The sequence below is a fragment of the Etheostoma spectabile genome, chromosome 17 (genome assembly GCF_008692095.1).
Source record: "Etheostoma spectabile isolate EspeVRDwgs_2016 chromosome 17, UIUC_Espe_1.0, whole genome shotgun sequence".
Lineage (NCBI taxonomy): Eukaryota > Metazoa > Chordata > Actinopteri > Perciformes > Percidae > Etheostoma > Etheostoma spectabile.
The window spans coordinates 4451294-4479267 of NC_045749.1; the positions used below are offsets into that span (position 1 = coordinate 4451294).

The 27974-nt window shown below is 41.6% G+C and overlaps 4 protein-coding genes across 8 annotated transcripts in view; all 4 read left to right on the plus strand.

Annotated features, from left to right (window-relative positions):
• The window catches only part of lgalslb (lectin, galactoside-binding-like b), a 17525-nt gene extending 154 nt beyond the window's left edge, over nt 1–17371 (plus strand). The window contains exons 1-6 of one of the 3 annotated variants that reach the window (XM_032541125.1): nt 1–175; nt 713–805; nt 895–983; nt 1636–1822; nt 4782–4959; nt 17346–17371. The exon at nt 1–175 is cut by the window's left edge and continues 154 nt beyond it. In XM_032541125.1, coding sequence (XP_032397016.1) covers nt 143–175; nt 713–805; nt 895–983; nt 1636–1822; nt 4782–4925 — 546 coding nt within the window. In that variant the 5' untranslated portion in view covers nt 1–142 and the 3' untranslated portion in view covers nt 4926–4959; nt 17346–17371. Of the gene's footprint in view, nt 176–712; nt 806–894; nt 984–1635; nt 1823–4781; nt 10178–17345 lie in introns of those variants that run through there. The other 2 variants (XM_032541123.1, XM_032541126.1) reach the window with 2 other exon arrangements.
• LOC116705178 (zinc finger protein 287) lies at nt 10993–13651 on the plus strand. The gene is made up of 2 exons (XM_032541122.1): nt 10993–11385; nt 12117–13651. Exons 1-2 carry the CDS (start codon nt 11151–11153, stop codon nt 12995–12997), a joined length of 1116 nt encoding a protein of 371 aa, XP_032397013.1. The 5' UTR covers nt 10993–11150; the 3' UTR covers nt 12998–13651.
• On the plus strand, nt 14893–17337 carry LOC116705177 (zinc finger protein 543). Its single transcript, XM_032541121.1, has 2 exons — nt 14893–15295; nt 16001–17337. Exons 1-2 carry the CDS (start codon nt 15097–15099, stop codon nt 16936–16938), a joined length of 1137 nt encoding a protein of 378 aa, XP_032397012.1. The 5' UTR covers nt 14893–15096; the 3' UTR covers nt 16939–17337.
• An 891-nt stretch (nt 17372–18262) lies between the features above and the next one.
• aftphb (aftiphilin b) lies at nt 18263–27227 on the plus strand. Of its 3 annotated transcripts, none has more exons than XM_032541118.1 (10): nt 18263–18431; nt 19686–21244; nt 21570–21742; nt 21911–22037; nt 22304–22360; nt 22475–22588; nt 23425–23485; nt 26161–26253; nt 26413–26536; nt 26702–27226. In XM_032541118.1, the coding sequence occupies exons 2-10, from the start codon at nt 19721–19723 to the stop codon at nt 26835–26837; spliced, it is 2409 nt and encodes an 802-aa protein (XP_032397009.1). In that variant the 5' UTR covers nt 18263–18431; nt 19686–19720; the 3' UTR covers nt 26838–27226. The 3 variants fall into 3 exon arrangements, with proteins under 3 accessions (XP_032397009.1, XP_032397011.1, XP_032397010.1); XM_032541119.1 differs by having other exon boundaries at nt 18268–18401; nt 26702–27227; XM_032541120.1 differs by lacking the exon at nt 22304–22360 and having other exon boundaries at nt 26702–27227.
• The last annotated feature ends 747 nt before the right edge of the window (nt 27228–27974 follow it).

The window sequence follows — 27974 nt, forward strand, 5'->3', positions numbered from 1 at the left end:
ATGTGTCTGTGTTCTCTGTGAGACACAGGAATAGCAGCAGGAACACAGGAATACCCCCCTGAGTCAGTGCCACGACGCTGACACACCACAGGCAGGGCTGCCTCTGCTCCCATAATCAGCATCCTATGCTATTCTGTTCAAGATGGCGGTGCAGGCAGCTGAAAAGGACGGAATAGTGAGTATTTGGGGACTTTAAGGGCACCGGGGAGGGATGTGTGGGCATTTATTTTCTGTGCATAACGCCGTACTGCGATGTAATGCCGATTATACCGGGCTTATTGTAAACGCGGAGCGCCATGCGCAGCTAATTCACAGCGCGAGGCGGCTCCTCTTTGATCTGTGGCCGGGGAGGACATCCAATATGTTCGCGGTGAAATGTATTGACGGTGTATGCTCACCTTGGACGCTCAACCGGTGCTCATTTATAAGGCTACCGCAGTGTGAAAGGCGTTCAATTTTCAGTTTGTGATGCTAATTTTTATATCTCACATGGCACACGACAGGATCCCCGATACCAACATGACAGGTTTATTGCTGCCTCCAACTCGTCATTGTTGGGAAAAGCCGCATGCAAGGCCACACTGGGTGTATTTAGCATCAAACAGGCCTGCAGGCTCATGCTGGGTGTTTAACCTGAGCCAAGGCCAGTTGATATCCTACCTGAGACGAATATACATGACCGTTTTACATCTTGTGTCATTTGTCACTGTTGTTGAAGAACGTGGAAAATGACTATCTGAACGACTCGCTGGAGAACCCCGCCGGGCTCATCTCACCTGATAAGGAGGATCTGTCTCATCTGCTGGTATGAAAGATGCATTAACGGTCTCCTGTGTATCATTGTTTGATATTTGCTCCGGACTGAGCTTAAGAAATTGTATTTCCTTTGCATAGACGGTGCCATTCAGCGGGCGAATCCGTGGTGGCATGCGGCCGGGGAAGAAGATTATAGTGATGGGCATTGTCGAATTGGAGCCAGACAGGTAAGATAACACTTAACAATGCATGTACACCTTAGCTGGAGCCTAGCTTTATCTCACCACGTTTAAAACAGTCTATGTGATGTTATCCAGAGTGATTTTAGAGATTGCCTTTTTGTTCTTAGACCAGTCATACTTGCACAGCCACTCCAGGACACACTGTGTGGGCAGCCAGAGAGAATGGTGTCTTCTTAAGTATGCAGAGACAGGGCGTTCCCCATCCAGCAGGGAGAAAACAGGGGGAAATGGGGGAAAAAAAGACCAAGTGAGCCACACTGGTTTGGGTGTGTCCTTGCCCTGCATGGAAACTTGGAAGAAGCCTCTCCATGACCTCATCATGTTCAGAGGCTGCTGTGGACACAGTTTTCATGGCAAAGTTCATGTGAATGTCCTGGCTGACAGAGTTGCACCAAAAACAGGTTTCCTTTGTTGTATCTCAGCAAGTTTGTTGCTGTAATCATGTCCACACACACAAAGATGGTTGTGTGTAAACAGGGGTGGGAGGGAGGAAGGGAGGGGGGTTTAACCAAAACTAGCAGCAGGGATTATACATAATTAAAACACAATGTTTTTCCCCCTTACACAGCAGCAGCAGAATTATGCATTTGACTCATCCCAGATTATTCTGACTCCCCTGCTTCCTTTCCTCCCTCAGCTTTGACGTGAGTTTAACCTGCGGCCGTGACTCGGAGAAGGAGGAGACTCTGCATGACGTGGCCCTGAAACTCACCGCACGCTTCGCTGACCGCCAGTTCCTGCGAAGCGCCCGCATCTCCGGGAAGTGGACACAGGAGGAAGTGTCCACCGACTACTTTCCCTTCATCCCCGATCAGCCTTTTAGGGTAAAGATCCTTTTTGTATTCATGTAAAATTCACACGCCAGATGGTTCTGGTGTTCCCCGTTTGCAAATAAGTCATTGTTGTACACGTGTTTCTATGAAGATTGTGCGATGCTCTCTTTGCCTCCAGCATCCTTCTCCTTTGATCTTATTCACATCTGTTCTTCATTATCATGGTTACAGTTAAGGTAATCTTTTCTTTCTTATTTAAGTTAAGGTTGAGATGGATTCAAATTTGGGAAAGAGACTTCAGATACAGTACTAGGGGACCACTAAGGTCTATATAAAAAGAGACTTCAGATACAGTATTAGGGGACCACTAAGGTCTATATAAAAGCATCCAAAGAGCACCATGTCATGAGACCTTTAACAGTCCATTTTGAGGCAGTGTGAAGTCCTGTACAATAAACAGGAGTCATCACTGTCTCTATCGCTGCCACAAGAAAGTTTTAAAACACTATGAAGGTAAAAAACTAAATAAAAGAACTGAACTGGCCAAGAGTTTGTGTAACAGCTGACTGTTTCCTGCAACAAGCTACAGCACAGTCTCTCCTCTTTTCTTTCTCAGTAAACATTTATTGTGAAATATAAGGTCTACTTTTGCTACATTTGGGGGTTTATGGCAAATGGGCCGTTCATGTGACCCTCCCATTGCCACAAAACCAAATCGCCAGACCGCCTGATCTAGTGGGAATGAAGGTTTGAGTATGCTTGAAAAGAACTAGATCATGCAATGTGTTGTCCAACCTTGTCAGAAGGCCAGTGTTTTTTCATAGTGGTTTCATGGCCAATTATGATGCATTTAAGTACTGCAAACAAGGCAGTCTACATAAGGTTCCAAGACAAAATAAGTGCAAAATGGTGTAAAGGCTCAGTGCAAAAAATGTAGACTGTAAACAAATCAGGTAGAGTTCTGATAATCATTCAAATTTGGATAGCATGCAGACATCTTGGAAGTCTTTCTTGGAAGTCAATCATAGTGCTTGTGTGCGCATGCAAAAAGGGATGGTAGTGGTTTTGTGAAGAAGAAAAAAGAGAGCTTGAAAGAGAAGTTGAAACCTGGCTTGCTTTTGAAACCTCCGGGCACCTGCCGCCAGTCTCTGTGTGAAGTAGATTCTCAGATTGTTGGTTTTCAGATGATGTTACACAATCCAACTTATGATGCTTAAGAAGATGAGTAGCAATAATTAGTGCTGGAACATTTAGTTGAGTAGTTGACAGAAAAATAAGTATCCACCGCCAGCCTTCACTCCCCCGCCTCCCCCTCCCACCTCATCTCCCCATCGCTAGCCTCCCTCCCCCCCCACCCTCACGCCCCCATCCCCCCCCTCTCACCCCCCCCCCATCCCTCTCCCCCCCCCCCCCCCCCCTCCCCCCCACACCCCCCCCCCCCCCCCCCCCCTTCCCCCCAAGTAAGAATGCTCAAACAGTTCCAACTTTGTTTCAACAGTTTTTTGAGAGACACATTTAGTATTTACCTTTCTTGTTGGTTATTGTAATGTTTTTTTTGTTTTTTGGTTGGAATATTTCTTTAAAATCCTGTTGTAACATTGCAATCAATCCACTGTAAAGTGACAATCACATCTGGCAGTTGCCTTGAGGTAAAGACAGAGACAAACAGGAAATGTTTTCCATGCAACATCATACAGTATCTATCTACTGTAAACACAGGCTGTATCCGGTGTGTTGGTCAATACTGCAAAAAGGGGCTGCATCAGCTGTTTGTTGTTGGATGAGGTTGGTGGGGGGGGGGGGGGGGGGGGGGGGGGGGTTGGGCAGCAACAGCAGCACATATGCATAATGAGTAATTCCCATAAGACCTGAGGACTTGTCCGCTCTAATAAGTCTGAATATGCACAGGAATAACACATATGGTGCTTGCCTAAAAATATATGATGACGTGTGAACTTACCATCTTTTTACAAGATAATTCTACTGGAGAAAAAAGGTTCAGTCCTGAATTTCTTCCACTGACAAAACAACGGCCATCGTTGGCTTATTTTTAGCGTTGATCCCTGCGTGTGGCTATGTAAAGGCAGCTCTCCGGCGAAGTATCATTGTTTTGTGGTCGGAGAGTGACCAAGCAGATCAGCACAGTCGTGACTCTGTCAACAGCTGGAGGCTGGAGATTAAGGCTGTCACACAGATGTCAGAGGCATGCTGACAGACACATGATGTGCTGTGAGGTCTCAGAGGACGATGACTGGTTTCTGTTGGTTCATCTTGGCTCAGGAAGTGCGATCACTCTGGAAAAGTTAGTTTTCTTTGGTCCAAACCGTACGGAGGGTTGTTGAGGTTCAGCTGCAAGCAAAGCCGGTGCCTGTACGCAGAAGGGACAGGGACTCACTTTTAGCTTATGAGTAAGACAGCCTTTTGATGAGTTGGAACAAGTAAAAACACATTTCATAAACAGCGGATATTAAGCGTCAGTCCTGGTTGGGATTTGCTCTTAAACATTTTGGACTGGTGAACACCCTTTACACTAAGCCCATAAAAATGTGTTCAGTAAATACTTCTGTATTTAGTGAAAGCTGCACCTTTTTAAAATAGTTGGATATTGACAATGGAAGAAAAAACCCTGATGACATGTTGTGCAATGTGAAAGTTATAACTCAGTTCTACACAGACGCTGAGCTTTTTGGCTGCAGCAGAGAGCTGTTAAACTAATTGTTGCAGCTCTAGTGCTAAGCTAACATCTCCTGGCTGTAGCTTCATATTACCAGTACATTACTGCTCTCACTCTCCACAAGAAAGCAAACAAGCCTATTTCCCAAAGTGGTCGAACTATCCCCTCCGTACTCATCGGCCTTTATTGCAGTTTGATGCTCCAGTGCTAATGTCAATGCTTCTTTATGCATTGATTATAATGCATTTGTAAATGACTTTACTCAATCTCAACTCTCTCCCTCCTTTTTGTTCCTGTCTCTCTCTTCATGTTTCCCCCCCCCATCCATCCCTGTAGATTGAGATCCACTGCGAGCACCAGAGGTTCCGGATATTTGTGGACGGACACCAGCTCTTTGACTTTTATCACAAAGTAAAGTCTTTGTCCTCTATTGACACAGTACGGATACAAGGAGATCTACACATCACCAAGCTCGGTTAACATCCCACTCCTCTTGCTCTGCAAGTCGCGTGTGAAGACAGGACTTTCCCACAGAGGAACACACACTCTCTCTCACACACACACACACACACACACACACACACACACACACATACACATACACATACACATACACATACACATACACATACACATACATACATACATACATACATACATACATACATACATGCGCCTGTTACGTCATCAATCATAACCCATCATGCAACACTGCAGCAGCATAACAACTGGGGGAAAAAAAAGCTCTGGTGTCGACAAGTTAGTTCTTCTGTTACATTTTCATTCACTTCTTTCCATTCCTTTCTGTTGAACCGGGATGTGATGATGCTTTGAGGGTGAAACGTGTTTTTCTCTTTGGAGCCCCAGTTTTGTCACATTGGGGAACTTGTGGCTTATTAATAGCTTTCTTTTTTATGTTGAGTTTTTTAGGGATGCTAAACATAGAGGTACATAGAGGCAGGTGTGCAGTGCTTTCAAGGATGGAAAAAATAACTCGGTTGTTATAGAAACTGGTTACTCAGGAACATTATCTGGTACTGAGCAGCAAATGTGCAAGCAAACTGTTGCTTACGGATGTAAATGTGGTGACTGATTTTGAAGGTTTTAATTCTGCAACTCGTGGGCTTACAAAACCTTTCCAGAATCTTTTGGATAAACTGGAAAATATATGTTGATCAAGCTAAAAAGAGACACTGGTCGTAAATTACTGGGATTTTTAACCCAATCCATGTGACAAATATGCTGTCAAATCCTCCAGTATCTGACCTGAGCAGTGTTAAGATATTCAATCTGAGCCTTGATTTATTCCCACAAGGGCTGAAACATGATTTTCATATCGGATAAAAATAGTTGTAAAGCATGATGTTGCAGGTTGTTAACTCTTTTTGGAATTGATTTTACTCCGCTGTAATTATTGTGGTTATCTTCAAAATCTCAATCTTCAGATCACAATAGAGCGCACTATTACACCCCATTTTCTCTGTGCTGATGCATCTCCGTAGCCCCCCCCCCCCCCCCCCCCTTGGGTTTATCCCAGTTGTCAAGGTAACACACTGCAGTCTCACTGACCTAAATCCCCCAAAATGAGGATTATATCATAACAAAATGTAGCAGGGAGTGTCCCGTACTGCACACTGCGTGTGTTGGTAGTTTTAGTGATCACTGCAGCCGTTCTCCTGTAGATAGAAAGTCCAGTGGGCTCAACAGGAAGTACAGTTATGGCTGTTTACTCTGGTGGGCGAGGAGAGAAGAGAAATTACTTGTTAAGTGGGTTTGAAATTTGGACTCTGCTGTCAGACTCACAGAACACATTTGTTCAATGCAAACCTCATCTAAATGGTACACTAAACCAATATGCAACTAAAATCTCATGAAGACACTCTCGGTACATATTTAGAAGAAACTGTGCTGGTGTTAAAACTAAACTCAAACTCAAACCTTCATTCAGATTTACTGTAACAGCTGTTTTTTGGAAGCAGGTTCAGATCCTGGGGGTATTTTGAATGTGTAGTATTCATGTTTCTATAGTAGCATAGAAGATATAGTGATACACAAAATTATAACTGTCAGTTTTTTGGTGGTCTGGCTGGTGCTGTTATAGTCCATTTTCAGTTCTACAGTATGTCTTAAGTTTCCTGAATCATTCCACTTCGTTTTGTCCACACTGAGACAGATAGAAGCTATGAAGCAGTTACAGCCTTGTGCAATGCAGCCAGCAGGTTTTACAAGTCTAACAAACACAGCAATGTCCGGCTTGGTTTTGTCTCATAACCATTTATAGAGCATTTTTCTCCACTGAGGCAGAAAGGAAGTTCTAACTACACAGTAATAGTACAAATGTATCTGCAAAGCAAAACTCAGAGTATTACAGGAAGTATGTAAGTCAATCGGGGCTCTGTTTACTCCTCATACGCTATCAGCATTCACTAGGATCTGTAAAGTTTAGCACATCCAGTAGAATTGGGTAAGCATTTCCCTGCATAGCTTTCTGGGTCCCACTTTCTAATAAGTAGAAATTAATTTTAATCATTTGGTAATATTCCAGTTAGTAAACCATCTAATTAACATCAGTTCTGCAGTTATAAATGTTGATGAATTAATGACTTATTATATGATCCATTAAGTATTAGTTGTATTATTTCTTAACTATAAATAAAGGCATTTAAACCCTTTCATAATCCCCTAAAGGGTGACTTATTAGAACGTTTGAAAGAGCTTGGAGCAGGTTGGAAAAGCTTAGTGTGTGACCAATATTATACTTCATATCAAACAGAAAATTGAATGCATGTTTTTAATGCTGCGTCACGGTTCGTGTCCACTTTTTGAGTAGCTCGACAGTGAAGAAGCAAAGCGTGGTACAGTTTCTCAAGGATGCGCAGAAGTACCATTACGATTTTGACATTTGTGCACTTCAGTTTTGATCCAAACAAGCTATTTTTCTCATCACCTTTTGCTGCTGTGAATTTGGAGTAAGCCATGACATCCGTGCACAACAGTTGCACTGACTTTCCTGCAGGGCACTCCACCTTGGCCCACACTAACAATGCTTCCTTTTTAGATTTCTGAACCAACTTTAAGGAATCCTCTTTGTTTGTCATCTTGTTACTGTCTGTGCACAGTGCGCTGCAGCTGTGTGCAGCATTCATAAAAAATACAATGCACTGAGTATTTCTAAGCTCCTTTCATGTAGTAATAAGCTGCTCTGGAGCAGAACTTGTTTTCTCATGGTTGGTCAGACGAGGTCCTCCTCAGCTGCCCGTTCTCGCTTGGCAAGCGATGCTTGTTTGTTTTCAGACACAAACATGAAATGAGTGCAGTTTGGTATGAGAGGGCAGTGAGAAGTGCAGTTTGAAAGGCGACGTGCCAGTGCAATGCATCGTTACTCTAGCATTACAACAGAACAAATGTGTGTACAAATAATGTGTAATTGTGTTGACCGGGTGTGTTTTTTGTTCTATTAACTGGTGACCATCCATTTGTAACGCAACAGTTTCCTGTAATGTTAATAATATACACAATGTTAAAAAAAAGGCCATAACTCAGCAGTATGGATGTGGAAAAAAGATGTGTAAGGTAAAGTTTTAGCTCCTCAGCTAGGAATTATGGGGGAAGGAGATGAACAAGTTAAGACTTGGTGAATTTAAGGGCTCAAACCAGGGAGTGCACAATTTTTTGTATGTGTGCGTTTGCAGGGAGCTGAGCCGGGAGTGTGTTTTTCTCATCAAAGCACGGATAAAGTGCATTAACAGATTGTTGTGGGTTTTCCAGCAGGTACATAAGCTGTCATGGTGCTACATACTAATGTGGTACTGTTGCACTCTAAAAAGAAGTGTGTTGGTGTCCACGAAAGGGACTCACAACTGCTTAATATTCCAGTAAAAAAAAATATTTTCGGTACATGTGCTTAGAAAACCTCGACATATGGTTTCTTATGAAACATGTTGTGAAATACAAGTCCTCTTTCCTGCTATTAATTTAATTGTACTTCAACCCTTTAAAATTGCAACTGAAACAGTGAATGTTATTCTCTTCCTGATTGTAATCTGATGATAATTACCTAAGTGGAAATACTGTTTTTAATATATGGAATAGACCAACCTTTATACTAGGCCGGCACGATTTGGGGAAAAAAATATGAATCATGATTTTTTGCTTAGAATTGATATCGTGGTTTTCTGCCACAATTTTTTTTTTGACCAAGACAAAACAAAACAAATTGGCAGTAACAAATCTAGATTTTGTTTGGGCCCCTACAGCTCATCACCCAAGCCTGTTAACATAGAGGCCTCAATGAAGAGAAAGGAGAGCATTGCAGTGCTTGGGAGCGCTTTAGAACCCATTTCATACAGTCTGTTTAAATTTAAGTTATTTAAAAATAAAATCGTGAACAGGCTGAATTGTGCAGGCCTACTTCCTACCCTCATGTTAAAAATGGAGGGTGTCTGAACAGTTTGTTCGACCGAAGGTCTGTATGGTACTCTGTTTTTGGACTCTGGATGTACATATTTATAAAGTGTGTTTTTACATGAGGAATACCAAGCGGAGTTACAAGTAGAAAGCATTGTGTTGTGCATGTGAGCTAGTTCCTGGCATTTGTATACATGAACGATTGAGGTATTATTATGCACGCTGTCATTCCAGTCAAGAATGCTTTTTCTTTTTTTCATCTGCTGCGTCAGGTGTGGGCAGATTTTGCTTTGGTCTGTTTACCATTTTACTTTTTTTAACCTATTTATTTATCTTTATAAGGTGATAGATCAATTATCTTTTATTTTATTTCGGTTTTTACAGAACTAGTTTTTTATTTAATGGCAGCCTGACAAGTGGTATAGCCACTTAGGGAAAGGGAAGGAAGGCTGGATAATAAATACATTAGAAATACATGAAATACAGTTTAAAATACTACACAGAAAACAAACATAAGAGATAAGGGCACAGGTACATGTATAACCTAGTAGTCATGAACATTCCAGTTTAGTTCCTACCAAATTTTAATATTTGAACACCTCTGACACTAACATATCTAAATCAAGCTTCTCTTTCCCACAGGACGTATTACTTAGAACACAATGACTTTCAAAAAAGTGCTAAAACCTACATGACATGTTGTAAGAACGACTAAATCATGATGTCCATTATGATCTGTTGCTAATGTATTGTATAGTTGTACAATCCTGTTATCATTTCTATTTATTACAGAGTAACCAGCAGGGTTTTGTGTGGTGACGTCATACCTACTGTATTGGTAACGTACTTTGTATGAAGGCATCTTGAAGTTTTTTTTTTTTAAACTAATGGTCGTAACTGAGGTCAAATATGAAATATCGTACTTCCCTGTGTGACACAAGGAAGTGTGTGAAATGAGTATTATAATCAACATTGTTTTCCATTTACTGCAAAACATGGTTAACCATCATTTTGACTTGTGTGTTTTACCTGAGGATCACCAGGGTGTTGGCTGTTGTGACTTTGATCTTCTGGAAGTTGGCTGTTTTTCAGATGACCAAGCAGCTGCTCCATATAAAAAATATAATAAAAAAACGCTCTTCCCTGAAATATCCTGAGATGACCCTGATTTTGTGTCTCAGTGAGACTGCACTGGACCAGTGTTTAAGATGAAGACAGTATATTCTACCGATATGTTAGACCTCTCCAAATGTTTTTATCTTCTCCTCATGCTTTTGTAACAACGGCTTCTTTGTAAACAATAAACTACTCATCTTGGAAATGTTCTTGGGTTCAGTGTCTCTGAAGTGTGAGTGAGTGAGTGAGTGTGTGTGTGTGTCCTTAATAAACGCATCGCTCCCATCCTATTTCATTTATTTAAATATTTAGAATTAGTCACTTTACTACAAGGAATATTCATAATTTAATATATAAGTTTAGGTATGTATTCAGGTGTCTTACACAACACTAGGCTACTGAAAAATTACAAGCTTCACGAGAAGGACTCCAGATTTTACTGCAATCATAAGCAAACTGTACAACAATTTTACAAATGTAAATTTCAAACCACACTCAAAATTTCCATATGATTTCAAAAATAGGCCTATTTTATTTAAAGACATTTGTCCGGCTCCAAACATCTGTGTTTTTATTGATTATAATAGATTAAAATTAGTTACTTTTCTTTTAGTAAGTGGATAAAATTATTTTTGTATTTGCTTATAAAGCCTTGGGCTTTTTTTCTTTTGAAATGTCCATTCAATTTTTAACCTATAGGGGGCAGTGATGCATTGACCGGCATTGATGCATTTAACATGCATAGGCTGTAAAAAAAAGAAAGGATAAACGAGCTGAAAATAAGAGTAGGCTAACGGAATAAAGGTGAGCTGAATGAGAATATGTAACGGTGTAGAGAATATATGTCTATATGTAGATATATATATCTACAACATACCTCTCTGAAATTGACGATTCACCGAATGTTACCTAAACTGAGCAATCAGCAATGTGGGCCGCAAGCCACAATGTCCGCAACCCAGTTTCTATGGTTTCCTCTCAGCTTCACTCGTCGCAAAGTGACGCATGCGCAACTCAAACCTGCACTCGACTTGCGTCGGGGACATACACAGACTGGGGAGTGACCATAGACAGTTTAAGAAGTGAGAGCTTCTTCCAGCGGGCCGGAAACGCAACACAGAATTTCTTCTTTGTGGGATGTGACATGTGCCGCCGCCAACCCCAGGCAGCACTACTGTTCCCATGATCGCCACAGAGCCTTCAACACCTGACTGTCTCTCTCCAACATCCCCCAACATGTCGGAGTCGCTGCGGGTGTTCGTCACTGAGCGGCTCGCGGCGGCTGCACAGGACATTTTGGGTTTGATGGAGAAAACGATCGCCGACTACCGGGACGAGGTTTTTCGGTCAAAGAGAGAGATCCTGCAGCTGCGCAGAGAGCTGCGCGAGAGGAGATCGGAGATCATCGCCGCTGCAGGTCTGAAGTTTTTACTCTGGGTGTAATGTTGGACCCTTTCAGAGCCGTTCAATCTCTCCCAGCGGCTCTGGACCTTTCCCGTGGTTTATTGCCCCGGTCCCTTGTTAACTTCCTGTCAGTTCTCTGCAACAGGAAATCCACTTGGGGCCATCAAGAATGTTTATGTTTACAACAACTATAATATTGTCCTTAGTAGAGCTCGACTATTAATCATAAAGTAATCGGAACCCAAATTCTGAACCTCTAAGAGATGTAACTTTCCGATGTAATAGTTCTTTTTTTAATCCATGCTTTTCTCCTTACATACTACTACCGCGTCACGTGACTCTGCCTGGCCCAGTCTGCAACATGGAGAAGCGTGTACACACACACACACACACACACACACACACACACACACGATTTAAATCACGCAAAAGGTTGAATTCCTACACCTTCCTCAGCACCAAGTTCATTAGAGATACAACATTTAGGTCACTGGCCTTTATCAGGTATAAAATGCACAGTATGAAACACAAATATATCAATACGAGAATTAACAACCTATCAAAAGACAAAACACCTGAGATAAATACAACATCATTCAGGGATAAAAAATTAGTCAAAACAATATGTGATGTGACGATGACTTTCACCAATCAGAACAGTCAGGAATGGAGAATGAGAGGTGAAACTGCATATTTCTATTCCAGTGCTTACAACATTGAAGTCAAATGTTTTATGTTCAACAGATGGCCCCGAAGCGTCAGAAGAGATGCTTCCCCCTCAGCAGGCGTGGAATCCCAACATGGAGCCGCAGCAGAGCCAAGATCTATTATTCCAGCAGATCAAACAGGAAGAAATGGAGCTCACAGCGACGCTGGAGGCCGCTCCCTCCCACAGCGTGCGACAGCTTTATAGTTATACAGAAGGACCTGCCAACTGCCAGGACTCTTCATCACAATACTCTGTTGCTGCACAGGTAAATAAAGAAGAAGAAGAACAAGAGTGGAAGCTAGACCCAGCTGCCAACTGTCAGGACTCTTCATCAAACTATTCTGCTGCACGTGTAAATAAAGAAGAAGAAGAAGAAGAAGAAGTTGAGTGGATGCTAGACATGACTCCAGCTCACAACAGTCGTGACGCCTCCTACCAGGCTGCCGCTGTTTCTCCAGAGTACCTCAGCTCACAGGAAGTGCCCAGTGATAGTGTCTGCAACTTCTGTGGAGACATATTTGAGACCAAAGAAAGTTTATCAGATCACTTACAATGTCACACTGAAGTCAAGTTCTGTCACATTTGCTGTGCTTGCTTCCTAAAGGATGTTGACCTCATAAGACACGTGGGTGAGAGCCACCCTGGCGAGAAGCCTTTTAAGTGCAACGAATGCGGAAAGGCATTCCTGCGGAAAGACTACCTTGTGGTGCACCTGCGGACCCACACTGGAGAGAAACCTTACAAGTGTCCGTTCTGTGACAAATCTTTCGCCCAGAGAACCTACCTGTGCGTTCATAAGCGGATCCACACGGGGGAAAAACCGTATGGGTGCAGGGTCTGCGGAAAACGCTTCGGCAGCAGCACGGCAGCAAGTCATTGTGTGAAATATCACAGCGCTAACACAGTAAACAGCTAGAGTTCCTAGTAAGTCTAGTGTGCAGGCCCATATTGGAAAATGGGGAAATTGTTTGGCAAACGGGAATTTGATGTGAGTTCAATACAAAACAAGTTGTCTTTTTTCTGTATGTAAATTAAAAGTCACACAGTAGAAGTGTGCCAGCTGACTCTAAGGTCTCTTTAGCATATCGGGTTTTTTGTACTGGGTTAGCTAGCGGTCGAACGTCAAGGAGCAGAGTTCATGGCTTCAGTACATTCGCTAAAAAAAAAATCAGGGTAAGGGTTACATGGCCTGTGTTATCGCTACTGCTACGGTTAAATCAATATTTTACTATATTTTGTTGCATTTTTTTACATTTATTCTTCACTTACATTGTAATAAAACATTTTTCACTTCACTTGTATGTTAATAATATTTGTGAATTTAGTGAAAACATGGGAACAGCAGCAGCTTGAGGGTGTTCGATGCCAGTAATTGCTCATCATCATCATAATAATGGTAATCCACAATGGCCCAATATCTAGATTTCTTTAAATACTGTATATTGAGCTTTACAGATTTCCCTGCTCCTCTCTCCCCTGTTCTGGAGTTTTATTTGCTCTGATTTTTACCCCCACTTGATTAAATTTCAAGATCTACCCTTGCATTATATTTATTAAAAATGGCTTTGGATCACTGGTGTTTTTTTTCAATTACATACTTAGGTACTCAACATTTGTCTGTTGTGTCTTAACAAAGAGAGAGACACACACACACACGCACACACTAGTTGTATGTGTGATCAGAAAAGCGCTTCTGACATAGACCCAGTGTGTAAGAGAGATAGTCAGATTAGATAGGCATAAAACCATTCATGTTCTAGTAACGCAGCATTACTTGGATTAATAATTGTAATGTAATTACTGTTTTCGAAAATAACCATACCACTAAATCTCCATTATTAAATAAGAAACAATAATTTAATTCAGTGTAATCGCCATGTTTCATGCTATTTTGAAATGCAGATTGCACATCTCCGTTCACATGTGCAAGTACTTTGAAAAAAAAGAAGCTGCATTCCCATGTTGCTCATTCAAGTTGACTTTTTTTTTTTTAATTGTTTTAATCTAAAGGAAGATAAAAACGTAAAACGTTTTTGTTTTTTGTGCTTACGTTGTCAAAATAACTTTACTCAAACTAAACACTGGCAAAAGCAGGCTACAGAGCAGGCTACAGTTAAATTAAACAGTAATAATAAAGACAAGTATTGAGTGATTGGATCTTAAATGAGCACAAGTAGAACCGACGGAAAAGTTAACGTTAGCTTTCTGGAGGAGGCTAACGCATAGACAGTTAAAGAACGGCAGCCTCTCTTCTCTAAGCGAAGCCATAGACATTGGCGCCATTTTGATGCTACCAAACCATCATCCGGCGTTAGCATTCCATTGACTCCCATTCATTTTTGTGCCACTTTGACAGCAAATAACTTTACATTTGAAGCGTTTCGAACTATATTTGTCCGTTGCTTGTTTCTAAAGAAACACAACAATGTGTTAAAGGCTCCATTACCTTGTAGCTGTAACGTTATGGCTCCGTAGCAGACGTTTTTGTGAAAATGGGCTAACGATTGGGTTATAACCCCGCGACTTACTGTCGCACGGAAGAGGAATCACCGTACAGTACAGGGTAAACTCACAGACAGTTTGGATTAACATTAGCTGTTTATGTTTAATTACTAATGTTAACTAGCATGTTAGTTAGCAGTAATTATCCTGTACCTATGTTATCTCCTAACATATACCTACGTTCTCCGTCTCTGGAAGATTGGGAATGATTGAGATTCTCTTGGCGCAGCTACCAGAAGACTTACAACTTTCAGACAGGTTCCCCACGTCACAACACGTCGTCAAGCTCAGTTGGAGGCTGCGCAGTAACGCCTAGCCATCACCGGAAGTGCTTCTAGCTAATATCCTTCACTGGTCTCCGTCCATAACAACGGGATCTTTAACGGTCTATGACTCCATCCCATTGTTGGTGCGGCTTTCAGTTCCTTAGGAGTTTATTTCTTTATTGAAAGTCAGTGTGCCACCCTCTAGCTACATTTACAGGCGGTAACGTTAGCCGTCCAGTGCTCTATCATGCCGGGGATGCAGCTGCTCAGACTGCTGGTCAACGAGCGACTGGCAGCGGCTACCGAGGAAATCTTTGGACTTGTTGAGAAGACGATAGCGGAGTACCAGGATGAAGCTGTCCACTCCAGGAGAAAGATAATCCACCTGGAACAGCAGATCCAGCAGCTTACCGTTTTACAACCTGAAGTAATGTTATTCCAAGCAGGTTTGTGTCTACTGTAACGTTAGACTCTAGCCGATAGACATAGCTGAAGAGCGTTGCTTAGCAACAGATTGACTATAAGGATTGATGATAGCAAACACAAAAGCTGGAATATTGCACGGCAGAAGTATATTAAGCATCTTACGAGTTCACAAGGTTATGTTTTGGTGAATCAGTCCATATTGTAGCCTACTTCACAACTTCATGTGACTAAGATTGGAGCTCAACAGCTGGAGGGAAGCAACTTCATGAACACAAATTAAAATAATGGCTGAAAAAAAACAAGGTTGATCATCCACCTCTAGTCGTACTTGCACTACAGTGGCTTGCTTAACATAGAGGCATAGGTAGGCGGCTGCTTGGGGCCCCCTACCAGCGGTTGTAGTTGGGGGGCCCCCAATGAACCTCAAAGAAAAAGCCCCTTATCATCATGAACGCTTCAAAAGCATGGTAAATGTTATTAATATTCTTAAGAAATACGTTGAAATGTTGAAGTAGCAGTTAAAACGTCAAGTTCAATGTTATCTGTACGTACACATAGATACACTCCCTACTCTCACAATGAAATGGACTAGTCCATAACGGTGCACTACGCCAAAGATAAACACAGTGACAGGAGGACTGGGAAGTGACTTGAATAATTATGTTTGTGATAAATATTACTGGGTTATTTAATGAGTTATAACATGTGTCCTCTCTGTCTTTTAGACATCCCGCCAGCCTCTGAGGAGATTTTGCCAGACCAGTTTTCCAATGTGGAGGATAATGAGACCCATGACTCTCAGCAGGTCAAACAGGAGCAGGTGGATTGGTGTATCAGTCCAGACATAGAGCCGAGTACTTCCAACGATGCTAAAGTCAGACATCCTAAATCAGAACCAACCACTAACTGTGAGCTGTTCCCATCTTCCACAGCTGAAACTGTGAGCGTAAACGCATACAAAGGTGACAAATGGGATGAACAAGATGATTCATCGTTGCCTTGTTACAATCAACTGGTGCATCAGTGTATCATTCCAGACCTTAATGGTGACTCGTCCAAGGACGTAAATGTCAGACTTACTGAATCAGATAAAACTGCTCAGTCAGACTGCCAGCTCTTTCCAGCTTTCAGCACCATACCTTTAACATTAAATGATGATCAATTGATTGGGAGTCCCAGTGACAGTGCTTCAACAGAGCAGGAACAAGCCCAGAGGGACGAAAAGGCTTGCCGTTTCTGTGGCAAGCAGTTTAACAGGGACTCTGATCTGATAAGACACGTTTATAAGATTCATATGACTGCAAAGGCCTTTAAATGCTCTGAATGTGACAAGGAGTTTGCGTGTAGGGGCCATCTGGATGCACATTCAAGAATTCACAGAGGTGAAAAACCACACAAGTGTTCTTTCTGTAGGAAGTCATTTGCTCAAAAGTCAAATCTCAATGTTCACTTGAGGTTGCACACAGGGGAAAAGCCATATTTTTGCAAAACATGTGGAAAAATGGTTACCTATAGTTATCATCTCCAAACGTGTGGTATGAAGGAGCAAAAGGGAAGCAAGTCATTTTGCTGTATGGTTTGTGGTAAAAGGTTTCACTCAGCTTCAAAACTGGGGGTCCATAAGAAGAACCATGAAGCGAGGAAACACCACACTCTTTTGTAGTCTTTTGCCTGATCATCAGACTGAACTGACATCTGTTTTATGTCAGTGATTATTTTTTATTCATCATTTGAGTTTCTGAGCAAGTGAAAAATGTAGGCGGCAATTCAGAGGTCTGGAAGGGCAAAGACAAACACTTCAGACGGCTAAGAAAATGTCTTCCGTTGCAGACCTCAACTAGACTGAGTAAACTAGTGGTGTTTCAAAAAACAAGTTGTTTACTCGCAAAGACAATTGAGACACTAACCAGTAAAGTTATCCCGACTGGTCTAGACTAAACTGTGGCTAACGGCACCATGCTAACCCTGCTAACGGCTAACGCTCCCGGAGGAGCAGGCAAGCGAGCCACTGGTGTTTACTTGTGGCCTGTTCAGCGGCCGTAGTTGACAGCGGTGAGCTATTTGAAGCAATGTGTGTGTGTGTGTGTGTGTGGGGGGGTCTGTCGGTCCATTTCTTTGACTGTCTATGGAAAATAGAGAGCAGACTCCCCAGACCAACGCTCAGTCTCAAATCTACTGAGCTCGGCCTGGTCTGGTGATAGCCAGATTGGTTTTGGTGCATTTGAGAGCTCTGACCAGTTCAAGCCTGATCTTTTAGTTCCTGTTACTGCTCGTGGTTATTGAACTTCTTTGTAAATAAAATAAACATTTTTTTTTCTATTTTGTAATGATAACAAGCTTTTGTGATACATGTAGTCTAGCATAACCTGGTATTAAACACTTAACAATGAAAAGTGTGGATCCAGCACAAACTCTTTAAATTTAGAACCTAACTTTAGATCCTTGTTCATCCTTGTTTACTTGCATGTTTAATATTGTAAACAACGTCAACTACTCTACCTGTCTGAAAAGGTTTTCTCAAACAGGAAACATATCCGATTGGGAAGGAGTCCATGATATTCCACTACCAGACAGCAGGCAGCCACATTGATTACTTATCTACTTTCTTACCCTAAAATTAACTATAGAGTCATTGGAATTAATAGCAGCACAGAGACTGGAACACGCTTTATGTCTTTTCCCAAATGTCACTTTACATTACTGCTAAGTACTTATAATTGTGAAAAATCATAACCATAAAAGCAGTGGAAGAAGTACTCATATCTGTTAAGTAACATACAATCCTAAATACTAAAGTAAAGTAACTCAAAACTGTACATAAGTATAGCACTTTAGTAAATACCATACTTTCCACCACTGCATAAAAACGTAAAAAAGCTGAATAAGCAGGTATAAGATCAATTCTGTCCAGTAGGTGGTGATATTGTTTTTAAATCAAAGATCGTCTATTTTAAAGAAGAGTCTTCGTCTGATATTTTCCTAACTCCCGTTTGCTATGACTAATGACAGCACCTTGAAACGGAACATAGTGAGAGGTCTTTACGTCTTGTCTATCCCAGTCAATACTTAAGGAGGATGGTGACAGAGGATGGAGAGCCAAGCTTCGGCACAAGAAATAGACAAGAAGTGACGAGAAGGCAAAGTGAATGAGTGTTGGTAAATAAAAAGCTGACACTTTGTATTCTTAGCTAACGTTAGCTTTCAGCCACGTTTAAATAGCACGTCAGCGTTTGCTTTTGACGGATAGCTAGCGTTAGATACCAGCTACACTAGCTAGCTGGTGGTAATGTAACGTTAAGCTGGCTGAAGAAAATGGCAGGACATCATTGTTTTTTTTCTGCTATTTTGACTATTCACAAAGCCACATAAATACCCTAATCTGTTGTGTAATAATACTTTTTAAGGATGTTTCAGTCAGCGTTGTACTGCAATATCGTCTTGTGTGTTTCTGTTGAAGGTTTAATACAGGTAACGTTACTAATCCATGATCCTGAAGTGGCTGCTGCTATAGGCGCAGGTCTGGACTGTTCATCCTAGCACAAAGCTGCGGATAAGGTTTCCTGTATCAGCTTACTACTGCGGCCAGCACTGGCCACTTTTTCCACTCCAGGGTCAGTACCCGAGTGGGGCAGACAGAAAGCTGGAAATATCTGACATAGATTGACAATATTTTAGGAGACATAAAAAAAAGCACGTTCGAACATCTAAGTGCAGTAGATTACATATAAAGTGCAGATTTTTTTAAGCTTCTACTTTGCGGAACAATCATGTTTGAAGGTTCCTCTATTTTAACAGTCTGCTGAATGTCTGAACTGAACCAAAACCACCAACGTTAGTGCATCACCTATAAATCAGTACCATTAACTGATACGTTAATGCATTTCAAGCATTGTCTCTGGTGCGTGGGGGTTTGTCATTTGGAATTATGAAAATAAGTTTGTATAGCAACCATCAAAACCAACATTACAAAGTGCTTCACATAAATGAGGAATGGAAGCAAATCTGGATGATACGTATAATAACATGCATGATGTAATATATATATAAAATAATAATAATAATTATAATGAAGCAGTGGACCCAGTACATTAATGCCTTAAACATAATAAGTAAGATCCCAAAGCCAAAACAAATAGGCAACTAATGTAAGGGTGCTTAAACTGTCAATGTGCAATATGATGTCAATTGAGGTGGGCGTGAGGGTCTATCCAGGCAAGGGGGTGAGCTGCACCATGGATAACGCCACCATACCTTAACTCTCATAGTTGGCTCAATACATCAGTCTCAGAAAATATCCACAATCTTGTGCTGAGCAATTGCCATCATCAACACACTGAAACATTGTTGTCTGAGTTTGGAGAAGCTGTTTTTCATGATGCTCTCCTGCTCTTTTCACTTTCCCTCTCCTAGGTGCATGAGGCCTTCAGGTGCTGCTAGGAGAACCCATGGAGCCAGACATCATACCCTTGCACCCCTCCTCCCCTCCTCCACTGGATGATGATGGCGATGGGGAGACGGGGTCAGAGGAGGATGAATTTGGGGATTTTGGTGGGTTCTCTGTTGAGGTGTCCTGCTCGCCTCTTGACTTGACTGATCCTACGGATTCACCATGCAGCCCCAGACAGCCTTCTACCACCACAAAGCCAGCCACTCATCAACCCAACTTTAGCTTTAAATACCCAGTTGAACAGTCCCAACCCATGTCCACTGTGGACTCGGGGTCTGACATAAACATGGAAGGTCAGGATTGTAATGCAGAATCCTGTGTGCACCTCACAAATGGTTACTCTAAAAGAGACCACAACTCTGGGACCAACATAGCCTCTGCAGTGGGTGCATGCTCTCCCATGGAAGAAACAGGGTTTGCTGATTTTACTGTGTTTACAGAGCAGGCAGCACATCCCTGGTGCTGTGGCTTCTCTCCCATAGGCAGCAAAGAGCAATGGGATAGCAGAGGGGATGGGACAAACTCCTCCAACAGCTTAGGTGAACAAATCTGTTATCCAGGACAGGAGGTTGTTATGGACTCTGAGCCCAGATCCCAATGTGAATGCAAGGCAAAAGAAAATGTTTGCACTAAGGTCAAGCACTGTGAGAAAAGAGATGCAGCACTTGTGCAACCATCTCAGGACCACCATCAGCCTCAGGAAGCTGCAGCAGCAGGTTTGGATTTACCACCCGGAGAACTTAATTATGGGGAGGAGGGGTTAGGCGAGCCTGGAGACCGCCAGACGGAAGAGAGGCATAGTTTTAATTCTTTACAAACCCCAGAGGTGCAGGAGGATGGAGTGTCAGACGAAGACGGAGAAGATCGGGGAAAGAGCACTTCTACCGTCCCCCAAACATTTAGTGTGTATGAGTCTGCTTCAGAGGACCTGGCGTCCTTCTGTGATGATTTGTCATTTGAGGGTCCTTCTGAGGACTTGGAACCAAATGTTTCATCGCTTGTTTCACCGAAGGATCAGACTGACTGGGACCAGACTGATGATGATGAGGAAGAAGAACTTGGAAATCACAGGCATTCTGGCTGCTTTTTCAATAGCAGCATGGCAAATCTCAGACAGTCTAAGGCAGAGAAAGGTTTTCATTATTGCAACCCATCTGCGACTCAGGAAACTTCTGCTACCTCCAACCAGTCCCAACCTGGAACACATACAGAAGACGAAGACTTTGAAGACTGTAGTTTTGAGCATCACAGGGACCACGGGCATGTACAAACTGCAGATGCAGTGGTGCAGAGTTTAGGACACCTCCCACCAAGTGACAGCTTTGCTGATTTCTGCTCAGCGCCCACACTGGAGGATGGAGAGAAGTCGTGGGCGGAGTTCAAGGACCAGAGGGCTCAGGAGGAGGGAAAAACTTGGACGCAGTTCAGAGAGCCAGTCAGCAGCCTGCAGACTGATGGGGACACTGTGGAGGAGCAGGACAGGGCAGGGCAATATGGGGTTTCTAGGAGGAACAGCTGTCAGGTGGGAGACATTTCCGTAAAAACTGGCTTAATTGTTGCTTTTTATGATGGTACTTAAAAGCCACAGAGAATAATTTTCATATTTGCTAGAAGTTGTTTTCGGCAAATGTATTTTTCAGGACTTGTCTTGTATTATTTTTTTCTTTTTCAGTCATTATTTAGCTTTCTTATTTATCACATGCTGGACAGACTTTTTAAGTGTTTCACAGGCAATTCGAACACTATATTTTATAGACATCAAAAGCTTTATATCAAAGTAAAGTTCATCAAATATTTTGAACATTTGATGTAAATAAGAAAAAGCCTCTCCCCTCTTTTTGGCTTAGGTGTCTCTGTCCTGCCGTGTCCAGCAGCTTCTCCTGGCCAGTTTTCCAGAGGTAGAGGTCTCAGCAGTGGAAGATGGGGAGGAGGTGCTCAGCCTCGGTGCGCTGCTTCACGCCCGACACCTCCCTGAGAGTGAGGAGGAGGAAAAACCCGAAACCTGTCCCAGATCTCAGTGGTGAGGACTCCCTGCCAATGATGTTGGATATGTTGACAGTCTGTTCAGGATGCGGCAGTTTTACCTTTGTCCTTTTAAAAAATATATATATATATATATATATATATATATATATATTGTCTTTGAATAAACAAAAGTGCTGCTTTTAATTTTCTCACTCCTTCTCAGGATTCGGCAAAGGGTGTGGTGGCCACACCAGGACCTCCACGATGCAGTTGGCCTCCAGTTTCAGTGGGGAGGTTCCCACATAAATAGGACTCTGCTCGGATGCCTTGGTGTGGAGACGAGGAACATTGTGAGTTTTGCAGAACGTAAAAAACAAAACAAACAGTATCTTCACCAGTAACTGAATTAACACGCTAAAACTACAACATCAAAGAACAATGACCCCCATAGTGCGTTTCAGGCCAGGTCAAACTGGACTCACAGTATCTTATGTACAGTATAGATAGTATGAAAATAGGATAGACATTCAGAGTTACAAACTGTTACACTCCTATTTTACTCATTCATGTTTAATTTAATGCTGCTCTTCTTTTGTGTGTCTTTACCCTGTGAAAGGTGTTCATTGGCATGAAGAAGCAGCCAGTGGCTGTGCCTGCTTTTGCATCCAGCCTGGTGAGCAGCATTGTAATGGTGTAAGAGCAGCAGTTTCAGCGGTCATTATCATTGATAGTCTACGTTCCTTACCTTGTTTTTGTTCATTTCCATCCAATTTTTACCCCTCATCAGGGAATGCTAGAGCCCACCAAAGACTCTGTGCCAGCTGTCTGTTCTCCAGGACACACGGCAGTCACAACACTAGAACCTCCAGGGCCCCGGGACACACCAACACATTCATTGCCGGTAAATTTGTCTTTTTGACTTTACTTCAGCTGTATTGAAGCTATAGTGCGTAGTTTCTGCCGCCCCCCCATTAAGAATTCTAAGTAATGTCAACAAAACTGTCGGCACATCCACTTGGTACAAGCCTTCCATGATGGCGCACAGCCCCCACCCCTCCCACACGCAGTTGCTAGTTATGGCATGGATACCCGATCCGAGTCCATCGGAACCCCGTCGGGACCCGGGTTTGGACAGATATTTAGAAATTATGGTCGGATTCGGGTTGGGCTTGGTCACATCAGCGCAACAAGACATTTATTGTAAAAAGGTGCTGCGGCTCCTTTAAGAGAGCTCAGTGTGTGTGGGTCTGTATGTGTGGAAAGTGGGCAGAAGAGAGGCGGGCCAGGCCGGGCTCAGACAGAAAAATTCAGCCCAAACTGGACTCTATTGCTAGTAGCCAAGGAGGACATGGAGGATTAAATGATGGACTCTTCAGAAGAGGTAATTATCTTCACTAGAGTTTATACACGCGAAAGTCGCCAGTCAGAGAAATACTGAGAATGTCTGAGAAATACAGAGAGTTGAGTGGTGCTAATAGTCTTAATTAGCTTTGTAGCAACTCATTTGGCAATGGCTTGTAACAGATGTAACAGATGTTCATCAATATCAAAAAGTTACGCACTAAAGCTTTAAAGAGCAAGAGACTAGAAGACAATACATACAAATGCTTTGTGGGAAACAACCACCAATGGATATTACTAAAGACATGTATTTTACTGCTCACACCATTAACCTTGCTCTACTGTTGCATTGTGATAAGTGGCAGTTTTAAATGCCGTTTACTTTTCTCTGTGTAGGAGGCGCTCCCTTCCAGCCATCTGGACTGGAGCAGCCGTGGCCTTAGCAGCTCTCAGGACGGTACGTCCCCTCGTCGAGCCCCTCACTTCTGGGGCTGGAAGTAGACTACAGTATCAGCCACCCCCTGCGTGGCCTAAACCTTTGAGTTTCCTCTGGACTCCTCCTCACTTCCTCCAGGGCATGTTCTGCTTCTTTTCATTTCCGCTGTGTTTCCCCTTTATTCACTCAGCACTATTGGGTGACCACAACAATTTGTGATTTAAATAAATTTCCACTCATAAATAACACAGATAGACCCAGTGTTCAAAAATCACGTTTTTGTCATTATAATTTGTCCAAACAAGAAAACTAACATATATATGTAACATCCAACAGACCCAAAACTGGGACTCAAGTAACATGGATGTGAAACCAAACAGAAAAATGCCCCATCAGTCCCAATTGTTCCAGAAGAATTACAGGAGAAACACTGTACTGGCTTCCCTTTTCTCCCTCCCTTCAACTATTCTAATTTATCATCTTCACCTGCTGCCACCTTTAACAAAGAATTTATCTCAGTATTTATCAGTCTCAGTTGTTACGGGGGAATCTGATATGGTAAAAGGCTGCTGAAAACTAAAGGGAAGTCTGCTGAAACAAGATGTGCATTACTGTTATTGTACTTGATGATTCTGAAGTTGTTATTTTTTTAAACTACAACACAAAACATCTGAGGGTAAAATGCTAAATGACTGTCCCATTTGTAGAGAACACATGCAACATGGTTATAATATGTACCATGTTGACTTATCAGGACCATTTCAATTGGCCAATGGGAGTTCAACTAACTCTTCCAGTAATAATACTGTGGTCTATCTTTTGACTTTAGACTTAGCCTATAAATCTGACAGCATCATCCAATATTTGGCTTCATTTGACACTGAAGTGTCTTTAGTTTTTGATAATTTATTTGTTCATATTAGTTTGTAAAGTGTTTCTGTTAGAACCCTTTTGGTGGAAAAATCAATCAAAAAATGTTTCAAAAAGAAAGCAACACTGGTATTAGTCATTATTTACTCAGGAACAAATGTGATTTAATCCGATTTGGTACAGTCGTGATCAGGATTTTCACAGAAAGGATGTGTTTCTAATTCATCGTAAAACTTCCAAAAATGTAATGTCACGACAATTATATTAAGAGTGAAATGACTCCTGGAGTCGATAAAGCTTCATATATGGATTCATCAGTTAATGGCAAATGACCAAGGAGCCTAGCTTGTGTTCGGTGTCCTTGTGAATTTTCATAGGAAGTGTTTAAAGTTTGCATTTCAGGACAGTGATAGACAACAATCGTCACGCAATCCATTTGCTGCTGCGTGTTTCTTAAGTGGGTAAACACAAAAGTACAAAGAAAGAAGACGTATTACTTAAAAAGAAGAAAAAAATCAAGAAGTGGTAAAAGTCACTCTTTTTCTACAGGCTGTAGGAACGGTTTGCTTGACTTGTCAGTTCCACATTTGGTGTTCCACTGTGAATCGTCAGCACGCTGACATGTTTGACTTTCAGCATGCAAGCTGTCAGAGCTAATAAACATATTTCATTAATTAAAAAAAAAAAAAAAAGACACCTAGTTGAGATCACAGACAACGTTTAAATGGGTTGCTGTTCCTGACAAAGGTGCAGTGATTAGATTTCACTTGTAATAGTAAAGTATGGACAGCAGAGGGCACTGTATTCTCTGTAGGTGTGCAGCTAAGAGGTCAAAACCATAGACTATATCAATATGCATACAGTCTTTGGTCAAAACACTGTATTCACTGTCCAAATTGAAAGAATTTAAGTAATTTAAAGTCAGACAAACAACCATGTAAACAAAAGGAAACACACTTCATATTTTGAAAAATATGTGTGTGCCTGCTTATATTTATTTCTTAATTTCCACATTTTTTTCATATGGTGGGTTATATGAAATCCGTCTTTGGGGTTTTGATTTATTCTGTGATTTGGTTAAACGTGTGGGAGATTATTGTCATAATAGAAACAATAACTACTGCTGTCACTTTATGGTGTATGCTTTTTCCTTTTTTTACACTCCCTGTGCACTGGCGCATAATTCTTCATGCTGAATAGGATAAAGGAGTGTTTATTCCTAAACAAAAAAAACAATAATAACTTAAATCTACTCAGTATTTCATTACCGATCAAATGTGTTTCTACAACTGAAGTCACAGTATTTCATAATTGAGTTGTGCCTTTATGCCAGCAATTGTTTTTTAAAAAGTACTTGGACTTTGGACCTACTTTGTTGAGATTTGTTTTAGTTAATATTTTGTCAGATTTACTGCTCAAATCCAGATTTAATGCACTGCAATCAGGAAATCCTTGTAAATACTGAAATAAATCAGTCGATCCTTTCTGCTTGGTTTTGCTTTTCTTCCCCTCAGCTTTCCTCTCTTTTTTGGAAGCTTTATAATTTTTTTTCTGCAGTTGAATGCAATGCTGGGAGTAGTCAAACGGCTACACAGCTCGCTGGGATTTAGTGTCATCCAAAGGATGTGAAACTGTTTACAAGTCCACGCTTTTAAAGGTGATGTCCTTTTCAAGTCTAGCTAGATATTAAACATTTTTATTACGGCAAAATGCTAGATAATTGAAAATGTTGAGCAATATAATACATTATGAATAACAAATCAAGGTACCCCATCCTTCCTCACCCTGCAACAATCCTCACCCACTGTATCCCCTTGTTAGCACAGACTGCTCGGCTCTCAACCTGGATTGTTTTGGTCCTGAGGAGGAGCGCGGATCCTACTGCGGCAGCAGCAGCCGTAGCAACAGTCCTCCTCCAGGTCAGCGTGTGAAACTGCAGAAAAGTCGATTTTATTGTCATTTATTCAAGGTTTATGGTCAAAGAAACAGCCACCAGAAAGCTCATGCTGTGGGTTGGATAAGTCCTCATTGACACTCACTGAGTTTTATGCGTTTGTTACGCACATTCACATGAAAAGGAGTTGACCGTGAGCTGTATGAGTTGACCATCAGCAAACTGGAAACAGGCGCTGGAAGTAGCCACATGGAAGACACCTTGAATCGCCTTATGTCCACTGCAGAGAAAACCAGCACTTCAGTCCGGTCAGCTCAGTTGCACTTTTGCAATTATTTTTAATCCTTTTCAAGCATTCACTCAATGAAACAATGATCCAAATCATTCACTAGCTTCTCTTAATGTGTTAATAATGCAACGTCTCCTTGTCTTCAATGTCTTTAAGCAGTGTTTGTGTGTGTGTTCTTTATCAGGAAACCTCAGCAGAATGAGGGGCTGAGTGCCGAGGCTGGCAGGCTGATCTCTGGACTGCCTAACCTGTCCTTCATGCAGGCCAAGGTCCTCATGTTCCCAAGCGTCCTCCTACCCAAAGAATGCTGTTCTCCATAGTAACAGTGACATGTGACCTCCACACACATTCAACCATAACATACTGTAGGGCTCAAATTTGACAGCAGTAAAATCATCGTAAATGCTATTCTTTTAGCCTAAAATGTAAAAAGCCTTTTCCCAAAATGCACAAAAATGAAAATATTGAAAACTGTTACAATTGTTTACAGGTGTTACAAATTGTTGTACATTGAGGCTGGTTCTGGTCAAATTTGACCTGTATATATTGAAATGGTTTATTGATCCACCAGTGTACAGAAGGCGACATCAAGGGAAATTATGGTTTTAAGGAATCTTGAATGTTACTAAATAACCCAGATTAAGATGAACCCCATCCGTTCCTGGCCAGCCAACAGAGCTCAAAAGAGGAGGTAGGGTGACTGAGGTTATAGCCAGTGGTGAAAGAAGTATTCAGATCCTTTACTGAAGTAAAAGCACTAATTCCACACTGTGATGTACTCTGTTACAAGTAAAAGTCCTGCAATGAAAATCTTAACTTAAGTAAAAATATGTAAGTATTAAAAGTAAATGTACTTAATGCAGAAAAGTCTTCACATTTTAGAAACTGTATATCAAAGCAGTGCTGTCAATCAACTAATAATAATTTAAAATAAAACATATTTTATAAACTACATGTGTTTTAATTTCTAAAGTAACTAAAGCTGTCAGATTAAAGTAATGGAGTAAAGTTTACAACACTTCCCTCTGAAATGTAGCGGAGTAAAAGTAGAAAGTAGCATGAAAAGATAAGACTTTACAAGTACCTCAAATTTGTACTTCAGTACAATACTTGGTTTACTTAGTTACATTCCACCTCTGGTCATGGCAGCGAGACTGCGAACGGTGATGGATCTGGTCTTCTAAGATGAGCGAGAACAGTGTTTGATGTTTGTTATTGTTATAAATAATGATATAACAATCCCCAGAATGCTCTTGCCATTTTCCCTTACAATAAAATATGACCGCTTATGTTTTCATGTCTAAGGTAAAATATGAGATGATATTGTGTGATTGTAGATGTTTTTTCTCCATAAACGAGTGGTGTTAAACCTAAAAGATCCCCCCCCCCCGCTCTCTGAAACGATAATTAAGGATTAAGCACCTGTGGTTCAAAATTGTGGGCCTACCGTGCAGGTA

Excerpts from the sequence above, each read along its gene's own strand:
- LOC116705178 (XM_032541122.1), top strand. The coding sequence starts at position 11,151 with ATGATCGCCACAGAGCCTTCAACACCTGACTGTCTCTCTCCAACATCC. Across the intron at positions 11,386-12,116 it reads GGAGATCATCGCCGCTGCAG|ATGGCCCCGAAGCGTCAGAA; the intron begins GTCTGAAGTTTT and ends TATGTTCAACAG.
- aftphb (XM_032541118.1), top strand. The coding sequence starts at position 19,721 with ATGGAGCCAGACATCATACCCTTGCACCCCTCCTCCCCTCCTCCACTG. Across the intron at positions 21,245-21,569 it reads CTAGGAGGAACAGCTGTCAG|GTGTCTCTGTCCTGCCGTGT; the intron begins GTGGGAGACATT and ends TTTTTGGCTTAG. Across the intron at positions 23,486-26,160 it reads CCTTAGCAGCTCTCAGGACG|ACTGCTCGGCTCTCAACCTG; the intron begins GTACGTCCCCTC and ends TTGTTAGCACAG.
- LOC116705177 (XM_032541121.1), top strand. The coding sequence starts at position 15,097 with ATGCCGGGGATGCAGCTGCTCAGACTGCTGGTCAACGAGCGACTGGCA. Across the intron at positions 15,296-16,000 it reads AGTAATGTTATTCCAAGCAG|ACATCCCGCCAGCCTCTGAG; the intron begins GTTTGTGTCTAC and ends TCTGTCTTTTAG.